Here is a 24,998-nt window from a genome sequence, read left to right as displayed (position 1 = left end):
TGCATGCAGTTAGTTTTCATAACTTATAGTACTAAAGCTATTCCAACTGGTATCATTTTACAAAAATAATTAAAATATGATGATCAAAATATATATAACCCATTTTTTCACAAGAACACCAACACAGGTACTGTGTGTGAAACAAGGATCCTAAATTTTACAAAAACCTCAGAAGACGTAAAGTAAAAACTTGGAAAAATGAGAGTAGAAAAGATCTTCTTGCTAGTAGCTTTACGTCGCACCGACACAGATAGATCTTATGGCGACGATGGGACAGGAAAGGCCTAGGAATGGTAAGGAAGGGGCCGTGGTCTTAATTAAGGTACAGCCCCAGCATTTGCCTGGTGTGAAAATGGGAAACTACGAAAAACCATCTTCAGGCTGCCGACAGTGGGGCTCGAACCCACTATCTCCCGGATGCGACCTCACGGCTGCGCGCTCCTAACCGCACGGCCAACTCGCCCGGTGAGTAGAGAACAGGAGGTCATCATGCGACAAACACCATGCCTTCCATTTGCTGAATATGGAAGAGTTAAATGTACTTACTGTCATCGATCCATCAAAACTTTAAAACTTATACCATTCTACACTCGTGTTCATAAAAAAACAGAACACCTCGAAAGGCTAGAGATAGGAAGTTTAAATTCACATAACATGTTCATTAGTATGTTCTGCAGAAACGGTTAGCATTTCAGTCACCTAGGTTCAGCATGTGTCCTGTTGCCTAGTAGGCACTGGGTCCTCCGTGGGCACTGATAACGTGTTCCATGCGTGATGGCATCGACGCGTATAAGGCGTGAATTGCGTCCTGGAGTAGAGCCATCCATGCTGCATTGACCTGGTTCCATAGTTAATCTTTGGTGGTTGGCATTGGGTCACAGCGCCACACCCGTCATTACACCATATCCCAAACATTTTCGACTGGTGACAAGTCCGGTGATCGGGCAGGCCAGGGCAACAGTCTGACATCCTGTGACAACAGGAAGGCACGTGCTCAAATATGGCGTCTGGAGTGTCGTCCAGAAAGGGTATGACTACGGGTCGCAGGTCAAACTGGTCACAGTGCTCTGGACACGCACCAACTGTGATTTGTGTTTGTACCCCATAGCGACCCATACCATAAGGCCTTGAGTTGGCTTTGTATGTCTTGTGCAAGTGGGGGGGGGGAGGTTGCCTGGGTGGTGCAACCAGACCCATCTCGTCGTTTTCTACGGCCTTCTGTGAACCATTCTGTACTCGCCCGTTGCACTGCTGACACACTTCGTCCCACACGAGCAGCAAATTCCCAGATGGATTCAACACGTTCTCACTCATTTGACGGCACGGTTCATGCATACGTCTGCGAGGCATCCTGCAGGTCTTCTCAAGTCACACTCATCCATTACCTACAGTTTATAGCAACGAAGAGAGCCACAGGCACATTTTACCAGTCGATGGTTGTGCGCCGAGATAGCGGTGTGGACCTTGAACCTGAGGGCCGACATGGTTCCAATGCCAATCATTTCTTCAGAACATACTAATGGACGTGTCCTGTGAATATGAACTTCCTATCTGTAGTCTTTCAATGTATTCTGTTTTTAACATGAGTGTATAATAATAATAATAATAATAATAATAATAATAATAATAATAATAATAATAATAATAATAATAATAATAACTATAGAGCCATCTCCCTGTTGCATGTAAGCTACAAGATCTTCTCTAGAGCCCTGATAACTAGAGTCACCGAACAGCTCAATTTCCAACTAGCTGTGAGCTTGCATCCGGGAGATAGTGGGTTCGAACCCCACTGTCGGCATTCCTGAAGATGGTTTTCCGTGGTTTCCCATTTTCACACCAGGCAAATGCTGGGGATGTACCTTACGGAAGGTCACGGCCGCTTCCCTCCCATTCCTAGGCCTTTTCTATCCCATCGTCGCCATAAGACCTATGTGTGTCGGTGCGACGTAAAGCAGATAGCAAAAAACTCCCAACTAGGTGAATACCAGGCTGGTTTCCGCATTAGTAGGTCCTTCACAGAGCAGATTAAAAACTTCAACATCCTTACATATAGGAGCCGAGGGGGATACCCCTGGGTAGCCATTATGGTGAGTTTCCGAAAGGCATACGATTCAATAGACATACAGACAGACAGACCCTATTCTCTAGCTTGCGGGAACTAGCCCTAGATGAGACGACCACCAGACTGGTCCAAGCTACCTCTATGAACACCACCTCCAAAATCAGTTTAGGGGTGATCTCTCTGAGAGCTTTCCCATCCAGACAGGAGTTAGAAAGGGAGATGGTCTCTCCTGCATCCTTTTCAACTGTGTAGTGGAGAAGATCATCAGGGAATGGATTGTCACATTGTCATTAGAAGCAGGACTGAAGCTTGGGTACAAGAAAGACAACCTCAGTGAATCCTGTATAGCCTTCGCTAATGATCTTACCCTACTGGGCAACAGCATGGAGGAGGCTACTCACCAACTACTGAGCCTCTACAGTATTGAAGCAAAAACCTGCTTGAGGGACTGAGTTTATCACTAATATAAAGCAAGCTCCTTCTACAATCGCACCAGGAAATAAAACCATAAGTAGAGTTCCTACAGTCATGTACTTAGGAGAATGGATCTCAACAAGCGAGAGCGAAATTTTGGCCACAGACGCTAGGTGCACCAACTTAGAAAGGTCCTATAATTCCTGTAAAAACATCTACACTTCCAAGTACCTCTTCAAGAATCTAAAGCTGAAGTGCAACTCAGTAGTAATACCCTCTACACTGTATGCTTCTGAGTGTCTCTTGATGAATAAAGGTCCCACTCAGGAAACTAGAACTTAAAGAGAGGAAGATCTTGAAGAGGATACTAGGACCAATAAGAGAGGAGGATGACCTACAGGATCAGTCATAGGAACGAGCTCTACGAACATCAGGAATACATAGTCACATGCATGAGGAAAAGGCGACTGGCCTTCTCCGGGTACATGAACCGTCTGAAACCTTACAGGTGCACCAACAGAATCCTCACAGTGACAAGTAGGGGAAAGGCTTCCAAGACCAAGTGGATCACCGCAGTAAAATCAGACCTAGAGGAAAAAGAGTACAGAGACCACCAGACCTAAGTGGACGGATGGAAGGAAGAAACGCAAAAGAGTTAAGACGAGCACCGTCGTACCTAATAGGCAAGAAAAAACATAAAATAACAATAAACATATGTTTTCTGGCCCTCTAACTTGAGCGCCTGCAAATCAAATTCGTTTAAATTACAAAACGTTTTAAAGCAAATTTAACCTTTATGAAAACGAGTTATGTGCCCAAGTAAGAAAAATGGGTATGCGGTAATGGTCTTGTACCTATGAAATTGTATAAAAGTCACGGTGGATTTCCCCTCCGCCCCCCCCCCCCACCATCAGCTGCTCTGAAGATATTTTTCTCTTGATTTCCCATTTCCACGCCAACTTAATTTCGGGTTATATTTTTATGCTGCAGATGTAATCTTCCCAGTCCTATGTCTTTGCTATTCCACCGTCGGTGAAAACATGTCTGTTTTAATGTGACATTAAACTGACAGAAAAGGAACTTACATTTCATAACCTAAAATTAGACAGTCTCATGTTCTATTCCCTATTTAGTCTACAGTAGCAACAAAATGCACTGGAAAGTCTGGAGGAGATCACAGATTTTCTCAAATCTCTCCTTCCTGAAACTTCATGCCGATGAAATAGGAATATACTAAAAATCCCTATTTTGAACGTCCTCACACTTTATACATAAATAAGTCCGTTCACCATTGTTCCTTCTGAGATGATTAACAACTGAATTGTTACCATACCAGCCACTGGAGTATGAAAGCAGTGTGTGGGAGGTATGTACGCTTCTGTATGGTTTATACTAGAGTATGCAAGGGAATAGATTATGTGGACGAGGTTGGTTGACTTTAGCTCCCGCTCCATAGTGGCATGTTGTAAAATATTGGAGAGCCAGCTTGCCAAATTGGTTCAAGAGTGCGAATCGATTAATGCCAGCTATTTAAACTCATTGCATACGGTACGATAGCCCGAGAGAACACAAGCATAGGGGTGACCAAAATGAAGCAGCCTCTATTCCAGTGGCAGTTCACAAAGAAAACTAAATCGAGAACACGCAGTCAACAAATCTTAGAACACATACACAAACGACGTCTCCTCTCCTATTAAAGACTGAAAGAGACACGTGCACGAAATCCTCCAAAACTATAACTTTTCGTTTTACTGAAATTGCTAGCTTATTATCTAGGGAATCTATTCCAAAAAGTATTTACTTGCATTCAGTACCTAAATGAACTAAGTTCCTAACATATTCGCGTCATGTCCGATGCCCCCTTTTCCATGCGTCGATTTTTTTCATTTTCGCTGAACTACTTATGTCTGTTTTGTCAGGCAGTTGACGGTATCAGACTTAGCCTGTGAAGCATCATGGCGATTACTGCGTAACGTTATTTTTTATTTGAGAGAGAGAGAGAGAGAGAGAGAGAGAGAGAGAGATTACGTGTTGTGAAATCCAATTGTCATTTCCTGGACTTTCTTTTTTCACGACAAGTGTACCTTTTACCCTCAAACTGCTAAACATATCAATCTGAAACTTGATAGACAGGCAGGCGAAACACTTTCACGCATTTTCCTTTAAGGGGATTACCAAATATAACATGTAACTTTATGGTTTTCAGAGTTAAATGTATATGTATTTTTGTGAATTTTTCAAATTGAAAACAGTTATTTTGGGTATGAAATTAAAAACGTCTGCAAGCATTAAATTATTAAGGTCTTAGAAATCAATTAAAGAATTACAATCATCAGGACCTGGGCGTTGCTGAGGAAAAGGTACATCAATATGGCCAAAATTCAAAGTTAAAAAATTCCTTTTTGCCAAACTAATTTATCTAAATTAGCTTATTAATGTTTATAACTCAGAGCAATGTATGTTAAATCAGTGATCAAAGCTTCATTATTTTAACTCAAATAGCGTCCAATTCAAGGAATGTAAACATTCTCCTGTAAATAAAAGCCTACAGGAAGACTTCATGGTCACCTTCATTTTCTGTTTCGTTTGCTGTACAGTAAATTGACGAATCTGAAATATTTTATTGTTGACGATAGTCTTAATGATTTCATTCAATACGCCAAACAGAGCCTATTGCTGCATCAAAACCTCGACGTTGATAATACAGTATATCCAGTACCCAGAGGGCAGTCTGAGCTGGATATTACTTTTAAATGGCTTGGATGGGAATTTGCTGGTTACATTTTTCATGTAGGTAATGTTATCCTGATGCAGTCTTTGGAAGGCAAACCCTCCTACAACGGTGGGTGGTATCGGCCATGAGCGGGAAAATGCGTGTTGGTGTGGTGAAGGATAGAGCTCTATGTAGTAAATGAGTTTCAGGGATGATGGGGACGGCGCAAAGATCCATTTGCCGAGCCAAGGGGATTACCCATTTAAAATCAAAAACCCCTCTCCATCTGGGGATCAAACACGAAGCCCTCTGAGCAGAAACCAACTACGCCGACCATCCATCCAAAAAGCCGGACATACACTGGTCACGAACTACAAGTGGTTACTGACACTTGCGCAGACTACAAGATATGGCACTGCGGGAAGTGAGTATTCATTCGTCCGCCACTCTTTCGTATTGAAAACCTGAATAACAGTCAGTGGTGCGCTGAGAGGAAGTTCCAATTGGAATGTTGTCAAAGCACATTCAAACTGTGGAAGAAACAAATACAAGAGGGTGTATCAGTCACTTGTATGAGAGCAGAGCATCAAGATGGATAGTAGCAAAGACGTGACAGACTGACAAAAGAGGACTATCGTGTCTCGACGTGCCCATGACCACACATCAAATGAAAGTTCCGATTTGTTAGTGTATCAACGCGGAATGTCCAACACGTTTACCGGGAGTGGTGTACCACTCGCTCCCATGAAACACTGTGGTCGTAAAAAGATCCTAACCGACAGGAACCAAGACGGGTGTCACTTCTTGCGAATGAAAGTCGGTTTCAAACCCGACAGGAATTGTTGCTGTCAGTGAAGAAGGATCCACCCTAACCAGTTTCCGAATGAACATTGCCCGAGAAACTGCATGCAATGAACATTTGGAGTAAAGTACCTCGTAAGAGGCAATCACTCACAGCGGCACATAAAGTTTTACGCCTTCGATGTCCCAAACAACAGCGAACGTGGACAGTAATTGCCCAGATGCGTTTACTGTGTGCCGGTCTCACTGGCTCAGACGATTGATCCCAACTTGGCAGGTTCGATGCTGGCACAGTCCGTTGGCATTTGACGGTGCTCAAATAAGTCACCCTCGTGTCGGTAGATTTACTGGCACGTAAAAGAACTACTGCGGGACTAAATCCCGGCACCTCGGCGTCTCCTAAAACAGTAAAAGTAGTTGGTGGGACGTAAAGCAAATAACATTATTATTATTATCGTTTAGTGTTGTCCGACGAGTTGCAATTTTGATTGCATTTAAATGACGCATGGCGTCGGGTGCATCGACGTTCCAATAAGGCGTTTCACCCACAGTATGTGTGGAGATGGTTCTGTGATATTTTGGGGGTGTTTTTCGTACTATGACTTGTGTCCACTCATTTAGATCACCATCAACATAACCAGGATATTTGTTTCAACATTCTCCTGACCAGGTGTTGCCTTTCATTCAACAACTTCATGATGAGTATGCTGTAGACACTCCAGTTCTCGAAGATGAAAACAGCCGTGATCATGGGGCTACACGCATACTTGCCTGACTTGGCGAATACACCAACACCCTGTCAAACCTCTACCGAACCAATAAATGCCCCGATCATAATCTCACAGAATATGTATATGACTATTTGGAGCATCGGGTGAAACTCAGACATCAGCATCGCCGCAATGAGGTGACTCTTGGGAGGTAATCAACGAGTGGCTACAACTGGATACGGCATACCTGCAGAAGTTCGTGAAATCCCTTTCCTCGCCGAATCTAGGCGATTATCAAAGCTGAAGGCAGTGTTATACGGTATTAGAACGATGCATACAGGTTTAACTAATGTTTTCCGGCGAGCTTGCATCGTTTTCCCTGTTTGCAAACCTTCCAAAACACAAATAAAAATAATGCGCAATCTCTTATTAGAAAATATAAAGACCATATCCTTAGAAAATCAATTAACTGATTTTAAAAGCTTGGAAAATTATTTCGACCTTCCTGTAAATCCTATGAACGTCTTACCTGCAAAATTAAATTGGATTTTCAGGTTGAATTAACTTCTCTGCAATATGATACGTCTTAAATCATGTGTGTCACCGGGTGAGTTAGCCGAGCAGTTAGGAGCGCGCAGCCATGAACTTGCATCCGGGAGATAGTGGGTTCGAACCCCACTGTCGGCAGTCCTGAAGATGGTTTTCCGTGGTTTCCCATTTACACACCAGGCAAATGCTGGGGCTGAACCTTAATTAAGACCATGGCCGCTTCCTTCCCATTCCTAGGCCTTTACAATTCCATCGTCGCCATGAGACCTATCTGTGTCGGTGCGACGTAAAACAAATAGCAAATTTTAAAAAATTACCATATATGGTCACGGCTTGCTGCGTGAAGCCAGCTCGAGACGGCTACGTCACGGCTGTGAACGTCAGCGATTTCGGCGGGCTTGCCTATCCACCACTACGCGCGAAGTTTAACACTAATGCATCAAACTTGCTTTCACGTAGCGGTGTTTCCGGTACAAATATAGATAATCATTGTTTGTCTAAGAATCAGCAACAGCCACTTCACCCATTGTCCATTTGTGCTTCCATGTACGCGTTCGTCTCTCAAAACGATATATTTATTAGCTTTGCGAGTTCCTTATTAAGTGGTTCGGGGTTTGCCCATGTAGCAATAAGGGGTTAGATATTTGCACTCCTTTCAAGTACGTACTACATGACTATACGCAAGGTTGTTTAACTTCAGAGTTATCGAAAGGTCGGATAGTTCAACAAGGCTACCCTTTTGCCTCAACATCTATGCAAAGTAGTATTAAAAACTGAGTTAGTAGTTACACAAACATTTGAGTAAGAGCGTATAATTTTATATGCTCTCTGAAAACAGTTGTCTTGTTACGTCAAAGTCATTTTGTTAGTCCTTTACTTACTGCCTAATGTGTTATACGTAAGAAAGAATATTATCTAAAAGGGCACGGTTTGAGGGATATCAAGAAACGGTAACTTAATATATGAAATATGTATCTTCAAAAACAACATTTTTTTAAAAAAATATTCAGTTTTCAATAAGATAATGCTATAGGTCTTATGTCTTACTAAATAATTTTATTTCCGTCGCCATAAGACCTATCAGTATCGGTGCGACGTAAAGCAAATTATAAGAAGAGAACTATTGTTGCGGTATTCAGAGATGCCGAGGTTCTGGAATTTTGTCCTGCAGAGGTACTTTTACGCGTCGGTAAATCTACTGACATAAAGCTGACGTATTTGTCGTTTTAGAGCACTTTAAATACCACAAGGATCAAACCACCAACTTGGGCTCTATAAACGAACATTCTAACGTCTGTGCCTCTCATTCAGGCTCAGCATCTAGTAACTTTGTTTCTCCTATTTTATCATTGTAATACAATTTATTACTTTATACTGTGAATAAATATGTGTAGTAGTACTGATTTTTAGGTATGATATAATCCATCTGCATTATTTCCCACGATTCAGATTTGTTTTATCCCTGACCCGGCAACGAACTGGAAACAATGACGTGAAAATGTATTTTAAAAACTGTAATTAATGAGAATGTGTTGAAAATAGATTGGCCCTGAAATATGCACTTGTGTAGTGTGTCAAGGGATGCGATTTTCCCACTGCATTGCACGCTGTATGTCACATGTCGATACTCATCGTAATAGCCAATGGAGACGAGGCTCGTCTCTCGTTGCGCGGGTTGCATCGCGAAGTAACACAGGCTGCAGGCACGAATAGGTCATGTCAAACTGTGAGCTGTACAACAGGCAGTCGTGTTCCGCACCGAGCTAAAACCTTGACAGCGCGCCTATCCAAAACAACTAGGAAAGAACAGAAGACTCCTTGTATTTTCAAATAAGGAGAAGGAATATTGCGGGATGAATGAATCACATTTCCTATTTATTCGTTCACTCCTCACTCAATGCTTCAAACTGAAGATACAGAGTGAGAAACAAAATAGGATATACACAAAACAGAAGAAAGACAGATGCAGTGTTAAAATTTAATATTAATTGTCTACAAAGGACAATAGTACGCTAGTGGATAACGTGGATATAGATGATTGACTCAATTTTTTAAAATATGTTTTATACATTTCCATCTATTCAATACTTAATCATAATGATTATATATTAAAAATCATCTTAAATATCTAGGACATGTTTCGGCCCTTTTATGGCCATCTTCAACTAAAATCGTAATTATTTGATGTCTCAGAAAAGTGATAGGCCTACGTTATGAATGAAAATTCACATTAAAAATACACATTAGAACACATACAATTATAAATTAAAATGTTGTGCCACTTTTAAGACGTTGCTTGAAACATCTGTTGGCTTAGAATGTTCTGAGGTAGTCTTTAGTTAAATAACATCGATTTTAAAACGCTACTATTTATTTGCGACATGTTGTGGTTGATGCTGAATAAAAGGTGTTAGGAGTAGTTCACCTGCTTCAAATGTTGTCTCCCTTGTGTATGTTACTGTATTCATGTTGAAAATATTACTTAGTAGATAAATAGGAGCCCTCATACTACGAAAAATGTAAAACTTTGCGGAAAGTTGAAGGGCTAAAGGGCCGGAAGGGTTTCAAATTGCGAGTTCTCAATAGCTCTGTCGGACTAAAAAGGAAAAATTCGAAAATCACTTCCGGATTAAATGCAGTTCCGGAGAAACAGTTTAAATAAGCTTATTTCTTTACTCGTTTTCTTTTTTAGTAAAATCCTAGCCAAATTAACTTCTTTACTTCTGTAATGTGTTCCTTAATTCAATTCCGTCAAGTGTTTTTGATTTTTTTAAGTGTACACAGCGAATACAGTTATAAGGGCTGAAGTGAAACAATGCATTGACTCACATTAGCGCTCGCAGGGGTAGAAAAGAAAACTGCTAATCTAATCGTTAAAAATGATTGTAATTTTTTGGGATAAATAAATAACCTATTTTCATACTTTATGAAATTTTATTTACCTGAAATTCGTAGCTCGTATCCCTAGGATGATTTCAACATTGAGTTGCTTGCCTGAAAGACTAGAACTGTGGATATTTTGTTTGGTTGTCAGTATGGAACCTGTGGAGGTTTATGCTACACTATTTGAGATAGTAAAAATCTTAGTTACAAAGTTTCCAAGGTCTAAAAAGAAAGCGAGAGAATACGGAAGGTAATAGTACGAATTACTGCGACAATGTCATGATAAAATACGGTGAATAATTGAAGATAAAGACTTCCGTCCTCAACCAAGTATACTACTTCCGGAACCTTTTGAGTGACATCCATCACAACATATGTCGCAAATTAACAGGGGCGTCTTCACATCAACGTTATTTCAAAATATTAAGCAGTAAACATCTCAAACAACGTTATTTTATTTTGTAATTATGTGTGTTTCAATGTGTATTTTCACTCATAACGTTTCATTCACAACTTGTCAATCTTCTAAGGGCTAAAATAATTCCAATTTTAGCTAAAGGTGGCCACAGAAAGGGCAGAAACCTGTCCCAGAATTTTAAGATTAAAAAAAGTATAATCAAGGTGGTTAAGTATTCAATAAGTATAACAGATAATAAATTACTTTCCAGAACTGAATTCATCAATGTTGTACGTCAAGACGGAACCCAAAATGAAATTTATAAGGTGCAATGTATACGGATGGTTGTAACTAATGCAGACGCCTTATACCGTGCCTGGGATGCACAGTGCTGCTATGAATAATGATAATATTCTTTTACGTCACATCAACCATATTTATGGTTTCTAGTGACGCCGAGGTTCTGAAATTTTGTCCCACAGGAGTTCTTTTACCTGACGAAAAATCTACCGACACGTGTAACAATGTTATTGGCTTTACGTCCCACTGAATACTTTTACGGTTTTCGGAGACACCGTGGTGCCGAAATTTAGTCCCGCATGCGTTCTTTTAAATGCCAGTAAATCTACTAGGCTGACTTATGTGAGCACCTTGAAATAACACCGGAATGAGCCAGAAACGAACCTGCCAATTTGGGGTTAGAGGGCCAAAGCTTCAACCGTCTGAGCCGCTTACCCCGGCTGCCGACACGAAGCTGACGTATCTGATTACCTTGAAATACGACTAGACTGAGCCGGGAATGAACCTGCCAACTTCAGCTCAGGCCAGCTTTTTTATCGTCTGACCATCTCAGCCTGGATGCTATTATTATTACTTTTAACAAAAAGTACTGGAACATTTCGGTCAGCATTCCCCTGTACTCATGGTGGTGGTGGTAGTAGTAAATACATTAATCAAATAAGAAAGAGTTTTGAATCGTCGATGAATGAATATACCTTAGAAAAGGAATGTAAACGAATTGAAAACTACCAAGTTTCTCAAAACCTAATAGCGACGGATTAGGAAAATAACAACAATTGAGGTAGGTAGATCGGACGCCACTCTCTCAAAGTACTTACAGCTTACGAATTTGGAGTGGTGACTGCAATGTCTCTACCTGAATTTTGGATTAGTTTTGTAGCGTAGTGGACTAGGTGTGCGTGTCTTATGGGATCGAATTGAAGCTTAGTTGCCTGACATTTGAGTGTACTTTAATATGAGAGACCCTTTCACTTTCGCACCCTTGTGTCGCCGAAAGCTTCCTCTGTGTTAGCGCGGCTTTAAACTACCACCAAGAAAAACAGACAATGTTTTGGCTCAGGATAATTAAAGTTGGGATAGGGTAAGAACAAACCCAGTAACTCCCAAATTTTATCCAGATTCAAATGAAAAAAGATATGTCGTTTTAGACGAGTTATACGGGCTAAACACCTCAAAAGGTGCCCCACAACCTCCAATTTTATCGCTATCTAGTGGTTTTGATACATGAAATTTCGTCAAAACCGGATGTCGAAATGTTCCACGAATCTAATCCTCCGGTTACACACACCATAGTTCAAAAACAAAATTTGAATTGAGATCATGCAGAACGACCACGGAGACTCCTGCGTAGTAAGAAGAAGAAGAAGAAGAAGAAGAAGAATAATTTCATGTGACTATTTTTAACCCGGTGCAGCTTTTGTGAAACAGACCCTCTGAAAAGGGTGGGCATTATCTGCCATGTATGGGAAACTGCGTGTTATTATAGTGACAATAATGCTGTATGCGGTGGGTGAGTTTCCTACCTCATACGTAATGGTTGCAAAGCTACATTATAGAATGACGCTTTTCATACACACGGTATTTGCTTATCTCATCTCCGTACAGGAGTGGTGGAAGGTAAAGACTTCCACTGTCCGTAACCTCGGCACTTGGTGGCGTAGAGTGGTTAGCTCTACGCCCGGCTGCCTTTGCCCCCAGGAATTAACCTAGTACTCATTTTTGGTGTAGGATGAATGAACCTAAGGGACACCTCCAGAAGTGGAAAAATTTCGTTTCTTAAATTTTACGTATTCCTGACGGGCATTCGAACCCACTTCCTTACGGTGAACCAAGTACGCCTTTACCACCTCGGCCAGGCAGCCTCTATTTGCTTACCTACTCTTGTATATAGTTGATAAATATTTTTATTTAACCCTATGGAAATGAAATATTGTTAGTTACACCATTAAATTCCCCTTCGTTAGAAACTCCACCTCTAAATTGTTTCTCGTTTGTTTTATCTGTTCCAGCTGGCGAAAAGGATATGCATTGTTTCAATATCGATTACTTTCCTCGCGAAGAATACAGCCCAGATCCGAACGACTCTACTATGGCCATTCCATGTAAGTAGCACTTCAGAATTGCATTACAGTGTATTGTATTGAAACTAAATTTTGTGATGAGAACAAGTAGTGTCCAGTAATTGTAAGATGTTTAAATGTACCTGTTTAATATTTCACTACGTATCTCCCATAACTTCGTACTTCTTCACATCTGATCGTTCAGTAACTCCTTGTCTACAGAAAAGATCGATTCCAAAGACCATGATAGACATGATATTAATCGAGAGTTGATGAAAGCTTAAATATTACCATTAACTGCACTGGTTTTAGAATATATATATAGGGCCGTGATCAAAAAGTTTTCGTTTCAGGGCGTAGCTGCAGAGGACATGTAAGGAGCGTGACACCAAGGCTCGGACATGTATCAAAACGGATTAGTGAGGCAGTCTTGTCATGCCGTGGTGCGTGCGTTAAGTATGGTCACGTGAACTATGGTGACGTCCAAACAGGACCAATGCGCTGTTATTCTCTTTTTGGATGCCGAAGGACAAACGCCGGTGGACATCAATCGCAGAATGAAGACTGTATATACGACAGCATGTCTGTCGAAAACCACTGCTATGGAATGGAGCGCCTCTTTCCGTGCAGCTCACGTTCCGACACAAGACAGTGGTCGATCCATTACGAGAAGAACAAGCGGACGGTGGACGAGGCGATTAATCCTAATCTCTTCACATGCGATTATCACGCCTTCGGTCCCCTTGTAGTGTCGACGGTTACTATCGGACGAGGATGTGCAGCAGGCGGTTAAGGACTTCTTCACCAGCAGCATGCGGTGTTTTACCACACGGGGATCTTCAACCTGGTGCGTCAGTGTGATGAATGCCTCGATGCTCACGGCGATTTTGCCTGATTGGCATCACGATTAAGGACTGCACGCCCAACGAACGGAAAATATTTGATCGCCTGTTCCACATAGACTACAGGCGACTCAGCTAAATCCTCAATATTAAGTCCAAATTGGACGCAAGACGATTTTCTTATTATTATCATAGGTAACATAACGAGAACTCCAGATTTTATAGATCATTTCTTTTTCCCTTTTCGTTCTTTCTTTACAATTTGCCTTACGTCGCACCGACACAGGTAGTTCTTACGGCGACAATGGAATAGGAAAGGCCTAGGAGTGTGAAGGAAGCGGCCGTGGCCTTAATTTAAGGTACGCCTGGGGTGAAAATAGGAAACTTCTGGAAACCATTTTCAGGGCTGCCGACAGTGGGGTTCGAACCCACTATCTCCCAGTGTCATGCTTACAGCTGCGCGCCCTAACTGCACAGCCAACTCGCCCGGTGTAGACCGTTTCGTGAACAAATTAGTTGAGATTGAAATTATCTAGTGAGTATCTGAAGCTCGAGTTTTATTTATTGTGATTATGTTCCTAATACTTACGAAATTAAGTAATGACATAAACAATCCATAAATATAGAAATAAAATATATAGTTATTCTAAATCTGTACAGAAAACAGAACATTCAGCATGTAAAACCTGCTCAAAGCGGAACTAGAATAAAGTGGAAACTTGTCCACTACGGAACATTTTCTTGATCCCGGCGAAGCTTATGGCGTTGTAATGTTTTTGCTTTTGTATAATGCGGAATGAGCATTATTTGTGCATTTCTGATGCTGCTATGATCAATGTCATTGTTTGAACAAACGGATGTACGTTTTTGGAGAGAGTGGTAATACAGACGCAGAGAACTTCATTCCACGTGATGAACACACCACATTTTAGAATCAGCTAAAGCCCTTTTAGCAGTGAGAAAGGCTGCGAAAGAGAGAAGACGAAAGAAGGACACGAGAAACGAGATGAAGATAAAAATTAGATCCGAACCCACGAACAGGTTCACAGTGCTTTATTGACGAAAATAAATTTGCCATTACATCTAACTCTCTTGAACTAATGTACTCAGCACAGTACTGCATTCAAAAAGACACGATTACAATTAAAAGGGACCAAGTTTCTTCGTTTGATCTGTGTAAGAAAGCTTAGTGTTGTGAAGTACTGTACAGGAATTTATGATGGAAATAAGTTGTTAAGGAGTGTATATCCAGTGTTCTGAAATAGTATAATATCGTGTTGTGATAGTGTCAAAATGATATACTGATGTGTCATTTGTATGTAACTAGCAAGATACCTGTGCTTCGCTGCGGTTTTATACTGAAAGTTATTATTCAAAGTTTTACATTTTGAAGAGTCCACTGTCAGCTGAGTCTGTAAAATACGCCCTCAGTTTGAACGTCAAATGGTTTTGGGGGAGTGATTTATTTTCTGATCTAACACTCATTCGAACCGCATATGGAAGAATTTGAATGTTTTAAACCCTATCTTATTTAAGGGGTGAATATTTTTAAGTATTTATTAACATCTAGGATATAGAAGACCAACCTTCATAAAAAGAATTATGTTCGTGCCTAAAAACAGTTTCGGAAGAATGGATATTGTGTTCATGAGAGTCAACCGCCATCTAAACCCCTCAGGCGAGAAATAATTTGAAGTATGTGACATTTTACACCTAAGACATAAAAGAGGACCGTTCTCGTGAAATTAAAACTTCGTACGTCAAACAGTTTTTGAAGGATGAATAATTTCGTTTACGGAGCTAACCTGATTTAACACTTTAGGGATGGAATGTTTAAAAATATTTCCTATTTGACACCTAGGATTTAAAATATTTTATCTTCCTCCGTTAAACCGTTTCGGGAGAAGGTATGAATATATCTGTTTTCGGATCTAAACCCCCATTTAACTTTCTTAGGGGTTAAATTTGTTCCAAACCTTCTTTTACTTAACACCTAGGATATCATTTGAAATTTTAACTTCATAATTCAAACGGTTACATATAAATGCATATTTTTGTCATCATTCCTCACCCCCTATTCAAAACACTTTAGGGGCATATTGTTTTAAGTCCACTTCGTATTTGTATCCTTATAAAAAGAAGACGACTCCTTTTACAGCCCCCCCCTTTAAATTGATCTCCCCTTGAGAATCCGTGTTTCTTTATTTTTAAAGGAGATTTCAAGTACAAATTTTCACCTCTTCACTTCTTTTCACCCACCCTACTGCCTTAAGTGGGTTTTTCGAAAACAAAAATTGCGTATCTCCTTATTTTTGAACAAGATTCTAAATACAAATTTTCATGTCTCTAACATCTTCAGTTTTTGAGATATAAGTATCCTCATAAAATAATTCAACCACTTTTTCAGTCCTTTTTACATCTCCCTTAATTCAATTTTCCTAAATCAAATATATACGTGTTTCTTTATTTTAAGGAGACATCAAATACCTATCTTCACGCCTGTAACATCTTCAGTTTTGGAAATTTCAGTATCCTAATAAAAATAATTCAACCCCTAAGTTTTCTCAGAGAGAAGTGTGTATTACTTTATTTTTAAAAGATTAAAAATATCAATTTTCATGGCTGTAATACGTTAAGTTTTTGAGATATACTGTAGATATGCTCATTTTAAAAATTCACCCCGTAATATACATCCCCTGAAGTGGATTTTCAGAAAACAATTTATGCATGTTCCTTTGCTTGTAAGGAAATTCCAAAAAAACAATGTTCACGTCTGTAACTTGTTGCGTTTTATGAGATGTACTGTAGATAGACTAATATTAAATATTCACCCCACTTTGTCACTGCTGTTCACGCCACCTTAAGTAGATTTTCCAAAAACAAAAACTACGTGTTTCTTTATTTTTAAAGGAGATTACAAATACCAATTTTCGTGACTGTAAAATTTTCATTTCTGAGATATAAGTATCCTCATAAAAGGTGTTCAAACACTTTTCACCCCTTTAAGGGGATTTCCCGAAAAGAAAAAGTATATGTTTCCTTATGTTTAAAGGAGATTCCAAATACCAATTGTCACGTCTTTAACCGATTAAGTTTTTGAGATATAGATCCACTCATTTTAAAAATTCAACCTCCTTTTCACGCTTTTAGTGACGGAATATCCAGAAACCCTCCCTTAGTGAGCACCTATATTGTAATATAAATATATACCGAAAATGTCATTTCTTTATGTGCAGTATTTTTGGCTGGGCGATGGTGAATCAGTCAGGACATGTTATTTTATCTATATAGAAAAATCGCAATAATAATAATAATAATAATAATTAACAAATCAGTGTACTACGGTACAATCTGGATAGCCGAGCATCATGCGTAGGCAGACACAGGCAAGCTCTAAATAATATTTAAAATTACGGTTTACTGTTTCCAGGCTAAAAAGTTCCGATGTTTTGTGTAATGCGGAAACTTGTCTAATTCGGAGTTTTTGGTCCCTTGCGATTCAATTTGGAGAAAGTTATACTGTACGTATATTATTTTTGCATTTAAACTCTTTGAACGACAATATACAAATATGTCAGCTGTTGGCTTCGTGAACATAACGCTGTTACGCGAATATAATTTTGAAGACAATAGAAGTACGCTAATATAACAAATAATTCATGCATTGTAAAGAAATTCGTGCAATATCAAGATTGAGCTATTTGGATTAATTTACACAAAAACAAATTCACGTAGATCTGATAATTCGAAATGTACAATTTTGTCGTGAGATATACTGTAGTTGTTGATTGGTTGAAATTCCTGATACTCTCATACCGGAGTAGTCACTGCAGGTATGAGCTAATTATTCAAAGTAATATTTATACTCTGGAACAATTATAACTTAACGCTATATTTACTTAGTAATTCAAAACAATATTATTAAATGTTTTCAATATACCATTGATTTCTGGAAAATTACATTTTGTTGTATAATTTTATGTAGAATGTAGAAGATCTCTATAGTATAATATCGTTCAGGATTCCAAAAACAACTTTTGAGGGCATTTAAATAATGCATTTTGCTGTAACCTTCAGCTGTGATAACACAGCAAGATTTAAAGTGTTCAAAGGGATGGTTCTAAATGCTGGTTATTATAAAGTGGTGTGGTTTATGATTGAGATGTACAAGAAACGTGTCAGGTCTACTGATATAGCAATCAAGAGGAAGGAAATGTTGCCAAGGAAGGAAAACAAGTACAAAGAGGAAATTGGAGAATTTTGCAAACGATGAAGATAACAGCTGCAATGTACTAAAAATAGTTTCTCAACCTGAGGAGCACGGCCTCCGTCCTGGGGAGGCCTGGTGAGAAATTAAAAACGCGAATTTCCTAAAGTTGTGACAAAGAAAACATCTACAACAAAATGTTATCTTCGTCACCGCTAAATCGTACAAGTAGAAGTACGTTTTTATTAATATTATCATTACTTATCATTACATAACGAGCTTCATGATGACACACAAAATCATCCATTAAATTTGAAAAGTGAATTGAAGAGTTTGATTTCAGAACATTTGTCATCCTTGAAAACCGAAGTTGGGCGCTACTTCCAGGCATTTCTTCAGGTATCTGGCGATATCAGTTGACACGAAATCCGTTCAAAATAGACCTGTATTTGATTACTGATTCCCTTCAGGAGCAGGCAATCAACCTAAAGTGTGATTCTGAAGCAAAAGCCGAGTTTTTACATTTGACTGTTTTGAGAATTTCGGTTAAACTATTTTTCAATATACCCACAATTTGCTATAGAAGATGCAAGGTTGTTGGTGCAGTTTTCATCAACATCGGAGTTTTCTACGCTGGCTTGCATCAAATCAAAGTACCGAGCACGGTTAGATGTTGGAAGTTATCTGCGGTGTGCTCTGTCACAGTTGAAACAAACATTAAAAAACGTGTGAAAGAGAAACAATGCCAGCCTTCCCATTAATCATTAATCCAGTTCTTACACAATCAAATCAAATGATGCGGTTTGAAATGTTAATTTCAGTGAGTCTAGAATTCTCTGTAATATACAGTAGGCCAATATACTGTAATATGTTTTATTCTCTTGTTGTATTATTATTATTTGTGTTATTCATTACTTTCTTTGTAAAGTGATTGCATTGTAATTATTACTTTGAAACATTTAATATTATAAATCAAGCCTTCATAATTCACAAGAATGTCCGGCTCCATGGCTAAAAGGTTAGCGTGCTGGCCTTTGGCCACAGGGGTCCCGGGTTCGATTCCTTTCAGGGTTGGGAATTTTAACCATCATTGTTTAATTTCGCTGGCAAGGGGGCTGGATTTATGTGTTGTCTTCATCATCATTTCATCCTCATCACGACGCGCAGGTTGCCTACGGGAGTCAAATCAAAAGACCTGCACCTGGCGAGCCGAACATGTCCTCGGACACTCCCAACACGAAAAAACAATGCGCCATTTCATTTCAATTCACAACAATAAAATCATTATAAAATATATATGAAATATTAACCTTAACACAAAAGTAGAACTTGTGTAAGTCAATAATTCATTGGGGGCGTGGGGGAACCTGAACAACTTTACGGAAGCAAAGGGGGCGCATGCCCACAAATGTTGAGAAGCACTGTACTAAAAGACACTTAAAGTTTCCTTTGATTACCAAAAGCGTATCGTTTGTTGTGTAAAGTGGACTTTTCCTTACGATTTCCTCAATGGATTTTTCAAATTTTAAGGTATGTTTATCATTATCTCCCGTTTTTATTTGAAAAGAATGGCAGTGTCAATGAAAACAGGAGATGATGACACACCGAAATTACTGAACAGAATTTTTCAGAAAAAATTCGCAAAAATTATCATTAAAAATGAAACACTTGTTTGAAGAAGTACATATTAAATATCATCCTTAGATTATGATAAGCTTACTATAACTATTACTATAAAAATTTCAGTTCTTCCGAATTCCTCACACTTCACGCGAAAATGTACACTATTGTTTTAACATTGTCAAGATAGAGCTTTCTGGACCCCTGAAAGGAAATATCCGTACAATATCTTCTTCCATTGAGAGGGCTGACCATAAACGCTCGCCGAGTAACTTCTGCAATAGTCCTGTTTCCTTCTGATGGCTATTGTACATAATCCGTCGCAAGATGCTGGCTAGCTATTGCCAAGTAGTGAGTTAATTAATGTTGTCATTAAGGAAAGCTTTCTCTCCAAACCAGGTCACCCGTGTCCTTAATGAGCCTCAGGGGGGAATTAAGTCCCATTTTGGCCACCTACAATCCCTTGACGGTCGTTAGAGCCCCTATCAGTGACTTCCTTGCTCGCCTGACGAAGCTCTTTGTGACCTTCCCTCCTTCTCCGGAAACTTTCTGCGGGGAATAACCGTCAAAGTCTACCAGCATGGCCTTCAATGACAGCTCTTCCTCGTGCAGTAAGTGGTCTGCCTCTTCTCCAGCAGCAATGACACGCGCCATCTCCCCCGCACCACGATAAGTGATGTGTTATGCCGAGGAGACGGGATGAGGTTGTATAAGACGCCATAACCGGGTTAGGATCAAGTAAATCACCGGAAGGTCAGTCAAGAGCTTCATAAAAGCACGTCACGAAGTAAGTGATAATTTTATGGTACATTTTCAAAGGTATGCCAATAGAAAAGGCCTGAGTTCTAACAGCATTGGATATCTTCGTCACTTATTTGAGGTGACGTACAGAAGAATTTTGTCATCCTCCAGTTTATTCATTCCAGTAATTTGGAGGCCACAGATAATATCTATATTTTTCTACATTGTGTAAATGTGATTCTGGCTGACACAACCTATAAAGATGGGATCATCTTTTAAAAGATAGGCACTTGCTCTGCTACACATAAACAGTAGGAACAATAGGTTTACGAAACTACTGTTTATATTTTAAATATGCATATACTACACTTCACCTCGCGGTTTAAGAGTATCAAGCTTTCCTCTTACATAAAGCGAGTTGGCTACACGGTTTAGTCATATACAATCAGAAAAAGAATCTACATACACTTAAAATGTTATATAAATATAACAAAAACAGAACATTTTGCTTTTCTGCATTTACAGAATAAAATGATAGACTTGTAGACATTTTACGGCATAAATAACTAAGAACTAGTGTAGAACCACAGGCCATAATCGTTCATTTCTGAAACGAAACAAAATGTTCAAGATCAAAAGTGAACATACACTAACAACGTTTTCATTGTCGTAATAGGTTCAGTACATTTGTTTCCAGACGCAGGGACATCGATTCCAATGGGGTTTTGGTGACTTCTGGTGAAATGTTGTTCGGTTCTATTCTTATAGAAAGTTTCAAATAGTCCTTCTTCTTGATGGAATATTTCCTAATCTACCTACGGAATTATTCCCAAAGGTGTTCAATAGGGTTAATGTCGGAGGCCGGGAGCAGGGAACATTTTAAAGCAGCCATTATCTCATTGTTGCAAGGGTTTGTTTAGGCTCGTTGTCTAGTTGTATGACCATGTCATTTCTTAGTACCAGTTTTTAAACAGAAATATTCCTCCAATATCTACAGATACTTTCATCCAAGCGTTTTATTTTCAATAAACATTAAATTATCTACCCCAGCACCAGAAATGCAACACCAAACAAGAACTTTCCCATCTCATTAGGTTTTCTCCATGCGTTTTGCTTTCTATCACACTGAAATAAAGGGAAGAAGAGGATGAAGTATTTACTGTCCGGAAGGTCGTCTCAGGCGCAAGTCAAGACAATCAACATACCTACAAAATCATAGAATAAGCGGACTTTGTAGACTTTTGTTTCCGACTGTAGGTGTGAACTTGCATTTGGGAGATAGTGAGTTCGAAACCCACTGTCGGCAGCTCCAAAAAGGGTTTTCCAAGTATTTTTCCATATTCAAAATATTCACACCAGACCAACGTCACTTCCTTCCTATTCCCAGTTCTGTCCTATCTCATCCGTGTCGGTGAGGCGTAAAACTATTTTCCTCTTGCTGGCAGGACACAATTTCGATCCCCGTCCAGGTCAGGGATTCTACCTGGATCTGAGGGTGCTTCGGGGTCCACTCAGCCTACGTGAGAACAGTTAAGGAGCTACCTGACGATGAGGTAGCGGATCCAGTTACAGAGCCAAGAATGACAGCCGAGAGGATTCGTTACGCTGACCACATGCCAGTTCGTAATCTGCAGTCATTCAGGCTGAACAGGGAATACTTCATAAGCCAAAGGCATCAGTGCCAGAGGACTTGAATATTTCACACTTTTCTTTGTTATGTAATAGCAAGGAACGAAATGGACACGAGTGTTTATGTCTTATCAAGAAAAGCTTATTGGCAGATAAGAAACATATTCCTACGAAAAGGTTAAAAAAATATTTTAAATTGACGATTAGATCTCAATTTTATTACTTGTTTATTGAACACATGATAGTGATACTGCCGAAATAAATGTTTCGCTCATATGAAGTTCTATCAAAAGTGGTAAATTGTGGACAAATCAGTATAAGTATAGACTCACACGGACGCGGTAGGGTGAGGAGGGGAAGGGGTGGAAAGTTCATGTAAAACGACCAGAAATCCCTACGCAGTACTACGAAGAGGGGAGTAAGAATTGATTTGTCTCCAACTGAACCAAATACTGTGCAGAACTTCTAGGTTCACATAGATGAAACTAACAAGTCATTGCATAGAACTTCCCCCAATAGTGGTGAATAATTCATTTATTTATTTATTTATACGCAAAAGGCATAGAAAGGGTAAACAATTGGGATTTAATTGTCAGATTTTTTCTACCTGTAGTAGTTTTTGTGGTCAGAATCATCTAATGCCAATATGGGTGACAAACTTCATCCTATGTCCAACGGAAGGAAGGAAAGTAATGGAAACAAAATCACTGATACAGGATATGGCGCTCTACAGTGGATTGCAAGGTAAAGGGCTCCACTAACTGGGCACGATCTGAACTCCTGTAGACTGGTTGGACTTAGGCTATATCCAGCCACTTTTGTCCCCTGACGTTTATATCTGTAAAGGAGTGAACTACACAGCTACAAACCTCAGGTTTTCGATTTGGATTCGAATTCACATTCTCCAGGGTGAATCAAGTGGGCTTTCGCTACTTTGGTTCTTAACTTTCTTTTGGCCGATACTTTAATTTTTCGAAGTGTCAGAACCCTTTCATTTTTCTTCTAATTAATATAGAGGATGTTTGCCTAGCTGTACTTCCTCTTAAAGCAATAATCACCACCACCACTACCTTGGAACTTTAATAGTAGCAACTATTTAATTAAAACTGATACAAAAGAGGTTCATGTTGGCAAGTTTTACTGTCCTTCACAGTAGTCACCAGCACTATGTACAACCCGTTGCCAGCGAAGTGAATGTCATAGGACACCTGTATCCGCGCCTGTTATGTTCAAAGTTCGAATGGAGCGGTCTACTGCCCGACGAATCTCTGGAACAATTCTGAAGCGAATGCAATTGAATGTGCCAGAGGTCATACAACACAACAGTGTCATCAAGATCTCCAAGAGGCTTGCGAGGAATCTGCATTGCCTCACAGAACAGTGACGCGGTGGGTAAAAGCCTTCAGTGAGGGACTCCAAAATGTGGCAGACATGCATCTGCCAGGTCGTTCTAGTGTCAGTGAAGTAGTGCATGCTCTTGCCGCGTTACTAGACACTGATCGACGCCATACGGTTCGTGAGCTGGCCCGAGACATCGGATTAGAATCGTCTGGTCATGAGAAAAATCGTGCCAATGTTCTGTAAGGCAGTGCAATAATAATAATAATAATAATAATAATAATAATAATAATAATAATAATAATAATAATAATAATAATAATAATAATAATAATAATAATAATAATTTGCTAAAATATTATTAACCATATTCAATACAAAGAAGGTAAAGATCAACTGGTTGGAAGAAATTACCCAGGATTTACAAGAAACGCTACAGACGATACCATAAAAAATCGTAAAGCCTTTAGAATTCTGATTGCAAATCACAAATTCGTGGAAAAAGCTAAAAAGGTACTACCGGAAAACAGTGGTCGTAAGAACGGAAGAAACCACAGCGAATTCATGAAGAGATTTTGGAAGAAGAAGAAGAAGAAGAAACTGTCAGACCAAGCCAACAAGGTCAAAGCCCGCTTTAATTGGGAACAACGAAAAAAGGGAGGAAAGAAGGAAAGAAAGAAAGAAAGAAAGAAAGAAAGAAAGAAAGAAAGAAAGAAAGAAAGAAAGAAAGAAAGAAAGAGGGAAAGAAAGATTTTTACAACTACCTCACTCCTTATTTTCCTAGTATGCAACCTCCATGACACGTAGGCTATCTATGACAGCTGTTGGTGGAGCTGTGGAGGATCAAACCAGCCGTCGGGCTGAATACCCAACACACATACTTTACGTCGCACCGACATAGATAGGCCTTATAGCGACGATGGGTTAGGAAAGAGCTAGGAGTTGTAAGGAATCGGCCGTGGCCTTAATATTAAGGTACAGCCTAGTGTGAAAATGGGAATTGGAATCCACGGAAAACCATCTTCAGGGCTGCCGACAGTGCGGCTCGAACCCATTATCTCCCAGATGCAAGCTTACAGCTGCGCGCCCCTAACCGCATGGCCAACTCGCCCGGTAAAGAAATAATAATAATACTAATACTAATAATAATAATAATAATAATAATAATAATAATAATAATAATAATAATAATAATGTTATGTTTAACATATCTCCAACTGCAGTTGATTTTCAGAGATAATGGGGTAGTGGAACTCCTTCCTGATGAGGAGTTCGTCAACATACCAGTAAATCTAACGACATAGGTTCTTCACTTTTCAAGAACCATGATTTTTTATATATTTATACGCACGATTCAGTTACATATATTGTTATAAACTCAAAGATGCTCAAATTGGCACAAATATGTCAAGATAACGGAATTCAGAATTTTTCGTAAATGTATAAAATGTGTTACGTTTCCAACGTTCACCCAAAGAACTCGCCGAGCCACGCAATAGGTTCAGTAATGAGTGAGAACTTCTGAAGAAAAAACCCGTTATATTTTATACTGTAAACGATAATCAGCGGTACTAAAAAGAAATAACTACTTTTACGGTTTCCGGAGTCGCCGACGTGCCGAAATTTTGACCTGCAGGAGTTATTTTAGTTGCCAGTAAATGTACCGATACGGGGTCAAAATTCCAGTACAGCAAGCCAGCGCCTTAAGCGTCTGAGCCGCTCAGCCCGG

General features: G+C 39.5%; 1 protein-coding gene across 1 annotated transcript in view; it reads left to right on the top strand.

Annotated features, from left to right (window-relative positions):
* The window catches only part of stg1 (stargazin-like protein), a 171,097-nt gene that overhangs the window by 15,261 nt on the left and 130,838 nt on the right, over nt 1-24,998 (top strand). Inside the window, exons 2-3 of the mRNA XM_068228247.1 lie at nt 2,266-2,485; nt 12,842-12,934. Of these exons, the coding sequence (XP_068084348.1) occupies nt 2,266-2,485; nt 12,842-12,934 (313 nt within the window). The remainder of the gene's footprint in view (nt 1-2,265; nt 2,486-12,841; nt 12,935-24,998) is intronic.

The sequence above is a fragment of the Anabrus simplex genome, chromosome 6, assembly GCF_040414725.1.
Source record: "Anabrus simplex isolate iqAnaSimp1 chromosome 6, ASM4041472v1, whole genome shotgun sequence".
NCBI classification, from domain to species: Eukaryota; Metazoa; Arthropoda; class Insecta; order Orthoptera; family Tettigoniidae; genus Anabrus; species Anabrus simplex.
This window is presented reverse-complemented; position numbering and strand designations above follow the sequence as displayed.